General features: G+C 33.4%; 1 protein-coding gene across 1 annotated transcript; it reads right to left on the reverse strand.

Moving 5' to 3' along the window:
- Positions 1–10,613: 10,613 nt before the first annotated feature.
- PTH (parathyroid hormone) lies at positions 10,614–12,835 on the reverse strand. The gene is made up of 3 exons (XM_036221766.1): positions 12,769–12,835; positions 11,048–11,135; positions 10,614–10,929 (listed from the first exon to the last, which is right to left on the reverse strand). Exons 2-3 carry the CDS (start codon positions 11,128–11,130, stop codon positions 10,668–10,670), a joined length of 345 nt encoding a protein of 114 aa, XP_036077659.1. The 5' UTR covers positions 11,131–11,135; positions 12,769–12,835; the 3' UTR covers positions 10,614–10,667.
- Positions 12,836–13,529: the final 694 nt, after the last annotated feature.

Genomic DNA, 13,529 nt, shown 5'->3' on the forward strand with positions numbered 1-13,529 from the left:
TTAAACGCTGGGTTGGCGGGAACTGTGTGCCAGCTGAAACTCTTGCAGTTGGGACGTCTGCCGAACGTCGAGAGTAAACCGGATGGAGTATCATTTGTGGGAAGAAAGTCGTCAAGGAATAGTTTGTCGTACACCTTTACTGACCCTGCCCTGTACCAAATGCTGAACTATACAAATGCGAAAAGATAAAAGACGCGATCTCCGCCCTCGAAGCTCACACCCGGGGAGCGAGACCCACCCCAAAACAGATAATCCCATATACCGTGGTAAAAGCCGAGTTCCCCCGCGGTTAGCTGTGGAAACAGAAAGGGAATGACCTGCTCCGCCCATCAAGTTTAGGAAGCCTCTACCAGGGAGTGACATCTGAGCTGAATCTTGAAGGATGAGTAAGAATTCCCCGTTTTTTTTAGGAGAGTGGGAGGAGCTTTGCAAGCAGATGAAGCAAAGAGGAAGAGGACTTTGAGTAATTTGGTATGAAAACATTTTGAGGCAAGAACTTTGGTGAAAACTTTTCATCTGTGTTTGGTGCAGAGGAGAAAAAACTCTCAGGATCCCACGTGTGATAACCAAAATGTTTCCCAACCAACGTTTATGCTAAGATGAGCAGTTGAACATGAATTTAGGTATACCTAAGGACACTTAGGTATCAAGGACCTAAAGGAAACATAGGCTATTGTCACAGTATACCAAGTTATTATTATTATTGCCAACATTCTGCTAAATTGGAAATTGCCAATAATTTTTGAGAATTTCTAAGAGGAGCAATCTAAACAGGAATTTTGTACTATAGGTAATCTCATGGAGAAATTTCAAAAAAAAAATTCTCAGGTAACAAAAGAACAAAAACCTCACCAATCTTGATTTATTATTAAATTTTTCTTCTGCAGGCTAAGATCAAGAAAGGTAATGTTATAGTCCAAGTAAGGGTCAGTGAGGTCTATCGAACAGGAATTATTTCCTGTATTGAAATCAAAGCCATCATTTTCTTTAAAAGTCTCTGGTATTCTATACATAGTTCTCACCAATCTCCCTTTAGACACATTTTCATATTATTACCCATATTTATGTACACTGTAGTTTCATTTGGCTCACCGTACTCTTCCTACAAATGAGCCCAACACTTAATTTAAAAAAAGTAGTTCTAACCCTGCTATGGGCCAATTAGTTCTTCTGCTTAGGTTAATTCACAAGTTCTAGCCCAAGTTCTAGGAATTTTTCAGGAAACATTGAAGGAATAATATCAGCAAAAGATTTCAGATGAAATAGGGAGACATTGTTCCATATCAGAATCCACTCAAACTATTTTACTTTGCTTTGAGGGGCCATGGTTCATTTCATTCTGTTATTATTTAAAAAACAAATGAACAAAAACAAGAAAATCAAAATTTTAAATATAAATGCAAAAGTTCTAGAACAGCCAAAAGAATTATGAAAAAAAATATTGAAAAACTTGTATTTCGAAATTTCGAAACTTAACTACAATGCTACAAAAATCAAGGTGATGTGGGATTGGCATAGAGCTAAGCATAAAAATCAATGGAGTAGAACTGAAAGTCCAGAAATAAAGCCTTACATTATGGTCAATTGATTTTCAGCACGTGTGCCAAGATAGTTCAATGAGGAAAGGATAGTCTTTAAAAAAAAATAGTGCCTGGCACATTCATATGCAAAACAAACAAAAAAACCTCTTAGATTCTTACCTCACATCATACACACAAAAAATGTAACCTTAAAAAGACTATAGGCCTAAATATAAAAACAAACTATAAATTGAGTAAAAGAAATTAAAGGAGAAAATCTTCATAACTTTTGGGTTATTTTCCAGACATGACATCAAAAGCATATGTCATAACTTATAAGAAAAAAAAATTGATAAATTGGGCTTTTTTTAATTAAAAGTTTTTGAGCTTCAAAAGATAGCATTAAGAGAATAAAAAGATAACTCAAAGACTGAGAGAAAATGTTTGCAAATCAGAATAAAGGACGTATTATCCATAATATATAAAGAACTCTTACAACAATAATAAATAAGACTAAAAACCCAATTTAAAAATGGTATAAGCCTTGCATAGACAGTTCTATGAAAGTTATGAATGACTAATAAGCACAAGAAAAGGTGCTCAATGTCATTAGTCATTAAGTAAATTAAATTAAAACCGCAGTGAGATACCTCCACGTACCTACTAGAATGGTTATACAGGCATACCTTGGAGATACTGCAGACCATCGCAGTAATTGCAATAAAGGGAGCCACCTTTTTGCTGGAGGAAGTTCTTGCCCTCAGTTTGTAAAAGACATAACATTTGTGAAGTGAAATAAAGCAAAGACAATAAAATGAGGTATGTCTGTAATAAAAAATCAGACAATCACAAATGTAGATGAAGATAGGGAGAAACTGGAACCCTCATGCATTACTGGTGTGAGCATAAAATATTACAGCCATTTTGGAAAACATCTTGGTAGTGTTTTTTTAAGTTAAATATAAATTTACCATACTATCCAGATATCTAACTCTTAGGAATTTACTCCAATGAAATGAAAACATGTGTCTACACAAAAACTGTATATAAATGTTAATAACAGAGTTATCTCTAGTAGCCAATGATTAGAAATAATCAATTGATGAGTAGATAAATAGAACACAGTATATTATACAATGAAGTACTCTTCAGCAATGAAAAGGAATAGCATACTGTTATGTGCTGCAACACAGATACATCTCAAAAACAGTATGCCAAACAAAAATAATCCAGATGCAAAAGACTACATATAATTCCATTAGATAAAATGACCAGAAAAGACAAATTTATAGAGATAGAAAGCTGATTCATGGTCATCTGGGGTTAGGAGTGGGAGGCAAGGATTGACTGAAAATGAGTTCAAGAAAACTTTCCATTGTGTTGGTAGTCTTCTTAAATGGGATTCTCATACAATAGGCAAATGTTATGTAAGTTTTACCTTGGTGAAGCTATAAAAAGCAAAAAGACATTAATCCTATTGGATTGCATATCTCAATCTTTTAGATCCCATTTTTTATAATCGCCCATTTTAGATTGTTTAAAAAATTTTTTGAAACTCATACAACTTAATAGCAAAACAAAACAATGAGATATCACTTCACACCTGTTAGAATAGCTATTATCAAAAAGACAAAAGGTAACAAGTATTGGCAAAGATATGAATAAAGGAGAACCTCTGTACATTGTTGGTAGGAATGAAAATTGGTACAGCCACTATGGAAAACAGTATGGAGGGTCCTCGAAAAATTTAAAATAGAGCTACTGTATGATCCAGGAATCCCACTTTTGAGTACATAGCCAAAAGAAATGAAATCAGGATCTTGAAGACATATCTTCATGCCAATGTTCAGTGCAGCATTATTCATAATAGCCAAGATATGGAAACAACCTAAATATCCATTGACAGATGAATAAAGAAAATATATACGTATACACATGTACGTATGCATGCAATGCACACACACACACACACACAAGAATACCTCATTTTATTGCACTTTATTATGCTTCACAGATGTTGCATTTTTTTATATATTTAAAGGCAAGACCCTCTACCAGCAAAGATTACAACTTGCTTTACTGCAGTTGTCTGGAATCCAACCCACAATATCTTTGAGGTGTGTGTGTGTGTGTGTGTGTGTGTGTAAATATATATCATATGTACATATTATATGTATGTAGAATACATAGTATATGTAATGGACTATTATACAGCCTTCAAAAAGAAAGAACTCACCATGTGACAACATGGATGAACCTGGAGGACGTTATGTTCAATAAAATAAGCCAGACACATAAAGACAAATACTGCATGATTTCGCTTATATATGGAATATAAAATAGTCAAACTCATAGAAGCAGAGAGTAAAATGGTGATAGCCAGGGGCTATGGGAAGGGAGAAATAGGGAGATGTTAGTCAAAGGACACAAAGTTTCAGTTATGCAAGGTGATCTAATGTATAGTATGGCAACTATCATTTATAATACTTGAAATTTGCTTAGAGGATAGATCATAACTGTTCTCACTACAAAATAAGAAGAAAATGTCAACTATGTGAGGTGACAGTGCTATGAAAACAACTGAAAATTGAAAATGTGCAAGTAAAATCCCCCAATTCTAAATTTAATATGCAACATAAAAATTTTATAAACACATGGAAAAATTAAAGAAGACTCTCATAACTGAAGACTCAATATTATAAAGATATCAATTCTCTGAAAATTCATCTGTAGGATCAAAGCAATACCAATTGATTTTGCATGTGTATAGGTGTGGATGTGTGTGAGGAATAGGACAATTTAGAGAACTAGGTCTAAAATTAAAATATTGAAGTAGAAAGAGTAAGGAATTGCCTAAACATTTGTGAAAAGGGAGAACAATATGTGATGAATTGTTTCACCAGATAACAAGACCTAATATAAACTATAGATTTAAGGCCGTGTAGTATTAGCATAAGAAAAGACAAACGGGTCAATGAAATAGCATAGAGACTGCAGAAATAGTATCAAACATGCTGACTCTTGATTTACAAGGAAGGTAGCATTGCAGAAAAGTATAGGCAGCATAGTGTTTTTGGTAAATAATAAAACAATAAATTGAAACAATTGGATGCCCATATGAAAAAAAATTAAATGACCTCTACCTTACTCTTAGACAAAAATCAGTTCTAGTTCGGTTATATATCTAAATGTAAAAGGCAAAATAATAAGGTTCTGGGAAGACAATATAAAAGAATATCTCTATTTTCTCAGGGTAACTAATGACTTCTTTAATAGGACACTAAAGCACTAATTATAAAAGATGAGCACCTTGACTACATTAAAATTAAAAATTCTCATTCATCAAAAAACACTATTAAGAAAGTGAAAAGGCAAGCCACAAAGTAGGCAATATAGTTGATTGACAAAAGTGTGGTATTCAGAATAAAAGGTGCTTATAAATTGATATCAAAAGACAAACAGCCCAAAAATGAAATGGAAAAGAGCACTGAATAGGCACTTCACAGAAGAAAAAAAAACCTAAATGGAAAATAAATATATGAAAATATGCTAATCTGGGGAATGAGAGCAAAGAAAAACAATGAGATGCCCATCAGATGTCAAAATTTTCAAAGTCTCACAATACTTGGTATTGGCAAGAATGTGGAGCAAGAAGAACTTTCATACATTTCTCAGAAAACGAGATATAAATTGTTAAAAGCACTTCGGAAAATAGATTGTCATCTCCTACCAAAGTTGAACATGCAGTTCTATTCCTACCTATGTACACATCCTACGGAAACTCTTACATGTTTAAGAGACATGTAAAAGAATGTTCATCTTTAGTAATAGCCCAAAACTGAAAACAACCCAGATATCCATTAAAAATAAAGGCATAAATAAACTAAAGTATACTTATACAATTAAATACTATACAATTAATATAACTACAAGCTATGTACATCAAATATTTGTTTATTTGATTGTGTTTAGGAATTGTGGCAGAGATGTCTAGCTTGCCACCAAAAACCTGTGCTTTTCTAGAACAGAGTTGTCACTAGGAAGAGTCTACCCAGCCAGAGACTACATTTGCCAGATGTCCCACCCCACTTTACAATATTAGGCATGATTACATAACTGTATTATAGTCAGAGAAATGTGTAGAGACTGTGTCACCTATTCCAGGCCTGGCTGGTAAACACTTCCCACATGGCAAATCTAACTGGAATAGAGACAGCCCTAGGGTTACCATGGTAGAAATTGAGTCCCTGGCCACGCTGTTGACCTGTTAACCTGCCCAGTACTGTTGAATGAACAAGAAATAAGCTTCTTTTTAATTTAGGTGGTTATACATTTGGGATCTATTTGTTTTAGCCATTTGCTCACCCCAATTCAGAAATGAGTACCTTTAAATGAAGTGCTGACTAGCAAAAACCTAAAAATATGGAGCAGGGACTCAGTTAGCCATAGTGGATGATGAGAAAATGTATACCACGGGCTGGAAAGACAGAGCTCATGTTATGCAACAGCATACATTTGGAAGAATAATAGTAGACTATCCATCTAATCAAGGGATCTTGATTTTTCTATTTAAAAAAAGCAAGGGAATAATGATAAATATAAAAATAAAAAGGTGATGATGAAGAAGGATATGATTAAGAAAGGACTTATAAGGAATTACTAAGGTACTGGCAATATTCTGTTTTATAATCTAAGTAGTGAGTAATGGGTATTTATTTTATTTTTTTTAAATCTACATATATGTTTTATACATACTTCTGTATATACAATAAATTTTGTTAATATATATCTACTATATATATTATATATAGTACGTATATGTATATATTTTTTAGGCAAGGCAACCCTTGGTTGACCTCACAGATTGTAAGGACCTTGTCAGCTTACAATCCCTTATTTTTTATTTTTTACACCTACAGCACCTGGTCTTCCTAGGTGGTCTTCCATCCAGGTCCGACCCTGCTTAGCTTCCGAGATCAGACAAGATCGGGCTTGTTCAGGGTAGCAAGGCTATAGACAAATTTCGCTATTGTAAAAAGTAAAATCATATCAATACCAAGTAGATTTTATTCCAGGCATACAAAAATATCACATTAACAGACTAAAAGTGGAAATTATGTATTTTTGAAGAAACAGCATATTATAAAGTTTAATGCTCTTTTATAATTTCAAAAAAAATCTTTTAGAAAATTAGTTATAGAAAGGAATGTCATCAAATGTTAAAGACCATTCTTTTGTTGAGAAATTACAGATGCCCTCCTGTTAAGGTCAAGAATATGATAAAGAAACCCAATATCATCACTTATTAACATAGTATTAGAGGTACTAGATTACACTATTAGAAATGAAGAAAATATGTGTAATAAGAGGGAGAAAAGAAATAAAAGTATCATTATTTGAGATGATATGATCACCCAAATAGAAAAGCAAGTGTAATCGAAAGACAAATTATTAGAATTAATAAGAGAGTCCAGGAGGGTTGTTGGGTATAATATAAAATTATAAAAATGAACAATGTTTCTCCACACTCAAAACAACCAAGTAGAAAATGTAACAAAAATTTAGACATCTTTCACAATAGCTGCAAAGGATACATAAGATTTTTCTAGAGAAAATGTTTAGACTCTATTTAAGATGCATTATAGGAGATCAGAATAAATGAAAAATCTTACTATGTTGATCAATAGGATGATATAATAAAGATAGCAATGATTCCTAAAATTAATATATAATATATAATTTTAATATAATAGCCCAAATTGCAGCTGGATTTTTTAATAAACGTAACTCAACAAATTCATTGTAAAATTTGTATGATAGAATAAAGCCCCTAAGAAGGATGTGTGTGTGTGTGTATTTTATATTGCAGAAACAAACACATTAATAGAATAAAGAGAGCTCAAAAATAAACCCATGTTAATGACATCAGCAAGATGATGGACTAGGAAGTCCTAGCCCCTGTTCCTAACAGAAACACTGTTTTAACAATGATATACAGAGCAAAATACCTTTAAGAGAAGTCTACAGTCCAGTTAAGAAGTTACAGTACCCCGGGGAAGCAGAAAACTGAGACCAGCCACATTAAAATAGTGGACATGGCAGAAAAACTCAGAAAAAGATCAGTATGCTCCATCTCCCTAAATTATTCCCAAGGTCCCTGTTTGATATTCTGCAAATATAACTTTTGCTTCACCCTCCTCAGGCATCTGGAGAGGGAAAATCAAGACACTTTCCCCAGTGTCTTGACATCTTTGGATCCAAAGAATCCAGACTAGTGTGGCCCTACGAATACTAGTGGCTGAGATCTAAGTGATGATGTCTGTGATGAGCATGTGCTGCTGGTTGCTGAGATGCCATGTAAATATGACTCTGAACCATCCACAGACAATGACCTCCTCACATTCTCTTAATGACCTGCAGAGCATTGGATATAGGTAGGTCCAAACCAGACCACTAGAGAATGCCAAAACATTCATCTCTGCTGCTTGTGTCCTGGGGTCCCTCCTGCTTCATCTCTGGCTGTCACTATTGGGAGATAGGAACCAGAGGAACACTTGAGTGGGCTGTGGATGTTTTCGGGGAATCTGCATATTGTGAACAACCTTTCCTGGTATCTACAGATCTGGGTTTCTGGATTGTGAACCTTAAGGAGGACATGAAGTCATGTTAGCGCAGAAGCCAGAACTGTTCACCACGTGAACCCAAACTTGCAGAGGTAGGGATTTTTCTAGATTGACCTGAAGGCCATTTCATTTTTCAATGCCACTGGTAGTTTCCATTTATGCACCTTCACTAATATATCTACCTTAGAGCCTCTGTGTTCACTCTTCTGTCCTGAGATTCCAAGAGAGGGTGAGAATATCCAACCCATGAAGATCTGTCACAAAGAAGCTACAGATGTTGCAGTTTGGCCAAGACATGTGATCTCTGTGCAGAAAGAAGAGCATCTGGAGTGAAACTGCTGGATCATATGCTCTCAAGCTCTTCTGATGTTACCGGGAGTTTATATGGTTGAGAAACCCATCCGTTTTGTTTTATTATAAAGGGAGTCTTAGGATAAGAATTGCAAAAATAAATTATTGATTTTAAAACCTGATTTAATTCTAAATACTGGGCTTTGCTCTAAATGAAGTTATACCAGCCCGAGAGGTCCACAGTTTAAGGACAAGTTGTTTCTTCCTCTAGCATGTTTCCTGGGAGCCACCTCTGAGATGGAACCAAGAACTTATTTCTGTAGAGTTCTATATAGCCTAGGTTGGATATTTACAGGCTCAATCCTTGAGGATTTTGGAAGAAGGTATCCTGTATATGAGCCACATAGAGAGGAGAATTATAGGACTAGAGACATTCAGAGAAACAGTGTCCAAGGATTAAGTCAAGAGATGGAAGGAAAGTCAAGGAAGCTTGATTTGTGGTCCTCCATATGAGAATGACCTTTCATTGGCTGAAAGTTGATTCAAAAGGAACGATAAAACAAATCTTCACTCTTTAAAAATAAAATAAAATAATCTATGCTTACATAGTAACAAGGTATGATTTTTTTAAATGGATCTACAAAGCTATGGAGAAATAAAGAATTGTTAGATAGATAGTATTTGGAACACTGTCCACATGAAAAAAATAACAATAAAGTTCATACATAGCATTTGTCATACACAAAATTAGACTTCAGAAGAATATAAGCCTAAAAGTGAAAAGTAAACCTCTAAAGCAGGTGGTCTTGATAACTTTGTGACCTAGGGTTAGGGAAAGGCTTCTTCAATAAGACTCCCTACTATACAAACAATAAGGTGAGAAATTGAGATACCTGTATCCATCAAAATTAAGCATAGTTAGTAAATATACTGGGAAAAAACTGGGAGAAAATAGTTGTGACGTTTAAGACTAACAAGGAATTTGTATCAGAATAAGCAAAGAATTCAAAATGAACAGGGCCAGAAAACCAGAGCTTACTGCTTTGTCTCCCTCATTAGAACACAAACTCTTTGAGGCCACGGATGGGATCTTATTCAGTTCTCAGTGCCATGAGACATTTTAAAGGCACACAAGGCCACTGTTTTGGACAGCCCAATATAGAACTTGTCCATTATCACAGGAAATTCTATTAGACAGCATTGATTTAAATAGGACAGGGCTCTGTATTTTACACTCCTGAAGAATCTTGTACTTTTCTTTCATAGCAGTTATCGAAGTTAATAATGAATTAATGTCTGTCTTGCCTACCAAACTGTAGGCCACAGGAAGATAAGAACTGTGTCCATTTTGCTTACCCATGTATGCCCAGTGGCTAATATAGTACATGACCTATAATGAACATTTGTCAGATGACAAGTTATATTCTAAAATATATGAAAATTCTATTCCTTGAAATTTGGGGTCCAGAAATATGATCAGTATTTGTGTAGAGGCAAATGTTTTTGCATTCAAATTTTGGACCTCTTTCTGCCTTTCCTTGCTGAGCATCTTATTTCCTTTCCTGAAATGAAGAGGATAATAGTATCTAGCTACTATGAGATTTGGCAACGTAGTACTTTGGTAATACTAAAAGGATGATGTTCAAAATATCAGAACGTGAAACACATGATTAAAAAACATCTTGATGATGGATGTTAGATGAACCTATTGTGATCATCATTTCACAAGGGACGTAAATCATTCCATCATGACTCTATGCCTTAAACTTACACAGTGATGTATGTCAGTTATTTCTCAATAAAACTGGAATAAAAACATTTTGCATTGTCTTTCCTAGCCACGATCAACTTAAACCTATTGGTGTTACTCATTACAAAAAAGGTAAGAAATACTTAACTTCATTTATTTAGAAGGATGATCATTAAATTTTTATTTTGCATTGTAAGATAAGAGGTTAAAAAGTGCCATTTTATTCTTTTATAAATTATGTGACAACATACTTTAAAAAGAATAAACGGTAGTAATAGAATAATTAACAGAGCTCTTAAATGAATAAAAGTAGAATCAAAATAATCAATTAAAATTATAGCTAGTGTGGCTAGCAATTGATTACATGTAAAGTTTGGTGATATTAGAAATATTGGCACTTGGTGATCTTAATGGAGCTTGAAAATATTAGCAGCATGTAATATTGTTGCCCTATGATGTCTAGAGCAGCACTCTGATCTGTTTTCATTGGGATTTAGCTTTAGTTAATACATCCACATCAGCTTTGTCTGCTTCTCCAAGATTTTTTTGATGTTTCTCAACCAGGACATTGTCTTCCTTTTTTCGGGGCCTCTGGGAACCCGCATCTCTGTGAGCGATAGAAGTTCCAAGGGCAACGAAATTGTGCACGTCCTGCAGCTTCTTCCTCAGCCATTCCACCCTTTCCATTGAGTTCAGATGTTTACCTAGGTTATGCATAAGCTGTATTTCACTCACGGATCTCTTTCTGTAGAAAGCAGAAACAGAGAGGACCACTCCATTAGCTTCCCTCTTCCAATCATAAAGCCAACCCTGGAAATCCAATTCCCATCCCCTCACTATGCAGAAAAGGCTACAGTACTTACTTAATAAGTTTCCCATCTGATTTTGCAAAAAAACATATTGCAAGCATGACAATCATTACTTTAACCATTTCTTTTGCAGACATCTTCGCTAAAAAGGAAAAGCAAAATGCATGTATTTAAAAATATTTTTAATACTACAAACCATATAATTAAATTTAGTTGTTTACATTTATAACTACACAACTGCACACAGAGTGTTACAGTAACTAACTGGATTGGTTTTCATGGGAGACTTTTGGAGAATATATTATGTATATACATAATTTGACTAGAAATTAGACAGATTAGTTTTACTTTCTTAAATATTTTATGAGAGTTCTTGCGCAAGTTTTAATACATGGATTTTAAGCCATGTGAGGAATGAAAAAGCTTACTTTTTAGAACTTCCTCCCATATTTTATGTTAGTTCTGGCTAAAAGCTTATAATTTGCTTGAAATGGCTACTTTACCTCTTAGGTAAATTATTAACACTGCTTATTAGATTCTTTTTTCATAAGTCAACTCATTTCAGGCACTGAAATAATAACCATAAATACCAAATTAATAGGCTCTGATTTAGAGATTTTTACTGAATTAACACATACTTCTACCATTAAAAAAAATTGGTCAAAGTTTTAAAAATCATCTAATGACTTCTTATGTGGATTTAGAGCTTTGGCTTTATACAAAATGTTTGTCTATATTATTTCTTGAGCTTATTTTATTAACAATCTTGTTTGAATATAATTTTTAGTACTTTTCTCTTTTGCTCATAAAGCTTTTCATCTCGGAATGGTCTTACCTTAATCTGCACTTCAATCATTGCAAAGTCTATTATTATAAAGTGTTTTTCTTAATGTTTAATGTTCTCTTTTAATATACATATAGAGTGGTTATGAATTCATATTTTAAAGGGAAATAGCATCATTTAGAAATAGCATAAGAAACATTATCATCTATATTTATTTTCACTGTGCAATATAAAGCTATTGACAATGACAAATGCGTATTCTTCAATTTTGGTTTATGTTTAAAAAAGGCACTGTAGCTAGAGGACAGGAGTAGTGGTGTCTAATTCTAGCTTTGCTACATTCACCTAGTGACTTCAAACATCTCTACTTTGCTTCCTTGTTCTTATTCTTAATAGAGATGAGCTTCTTACAAGAATGTCATGAAAAAGCTGAAAAACAGTTACAAAACACTCTTAAAATTTTTAGAATAGAAAATTAGAAAAGGCATTATGTAAAGGGAATAAATATTCAGGAGTAAAACTAAGGCTCTCAAACTGTAATATATAGACTGAGCTCTCTATAGGTCAAAACAAATAACCTAGATAAGGATATTCTGCATGAAAAATGGAATTTTAATTTAACTTAATAAATTTATATTGGTTATTTAAGTCAGAATTATTTATTCCTCATTAGGCTGTTTTATTTCAAAATTTCATTGATGCCTTTAAAGCATATCATGCCAAATTTTAATTATTTTTTGTGTAATTTAAGATGAGTTTAGAAAAAACAGGCATCTCAAAAGACTTTAATCACAAAAATAAATGATTTTAGTAGCATACATTTTATTTTGTATTGTGGCATTTTATATTAAACATAATTCAAACCCTCCCTTAACATTTTACTTTGAAGTTTGAAGAAACAACATGTTATTTTCAGAAAATGATGCCCATTAAATAATTACTTGATATAAAAAAAATCTCATATGAAATGTAAAAGAGAAAGATTACTCACCATGCAATGTCTTAAGACAAGATCTTCTTTCAGGTGTGTTAGCAGCTGATGCTTTCTTAAAGTTGAGTGAATTTGAGAAAGCTGGCGAATTGGGCTGTAGACCTTTAACTGTGACTTTTATATATAGGTCTTCCACTCACCAAGAGAATTTTTTTTTTTTATTGTTACAGATAATGTCACTCCCAATTCTCGGGACCATAACTACAGTATCAGAGCAACAAGCAGATGCCCACATTGGGAGGGGCCCCTCTTAAGTTTTAGGTAATTGGATATTAAAAGGAAAACAATGTGGGCCTGAGAAAAGGATTTTGCAAAGATTTCTGGCAAATAATGAATTGTAATTCTGACTGAATTAATGAGTTCGTTATAAAAAGACTAATTTCAGAGATTCATGGTAAAGTCATCACTTTACTTGAAAGTAAAATCTGAAAATAAGTATATTTGTTATCACCCTATTATTGATATAATTATTATGAGGATTATAATGAGTCATATCATGTTATTCTTATTTTATAAGTCATATTCCATTAATTCATATAATTCCTGGTCATTTTTTGAAAAAAAAAAAGATGTAGTGTTTTCCTTAAAGGAGTTGTTAAAAATATTTTTAAGAAATGCTCTTAGTACGTAATAAATTTTAAAGGTTTCAAAAGTGAAATTATTCAAAAATTTATTTAACTTACATTTTATTCACACATTTTAATTTGCAATAAAAACATTGGATAAGCACTAACTATATGCCAGACTTTGCACATTATCCC

The sequence above is a fragment of the Rousettus aegyptiacus genome, unplaced genomic scaffold, assembly GCF_014176215.1.
Source record: "Rousettus aegyptiacus isolate mRouAeg1 unplaced genomic scaffold, mRouAeg1.p scaffold_m13_p_5, whole genome shotgun sequence".
Lineage (NCBI taxonomy): Eukaryota > Metazoa > Chordata > Mammalia > Chiroptera > Pteropodidae > Rousettus > Rousettus aegyptiacus.

Excerpts from the sequence above, each read along its gene's own strand:
- PTH (XM_036221766.1), bottom strand. The coding sequence starts at position 11,130 with ATGTCTGCAAAAGAAATGGTTAAAGTAATGATTGTCATGCTTGCAATA. Across the intron at positions 10,930-11,047 it reads TCAGATGGGAAACTTATTAA|AAAGAGATCCGTGAGTGAAA; the intron begins GTAAGTACTGTA and ends TGCTTTCTACAG.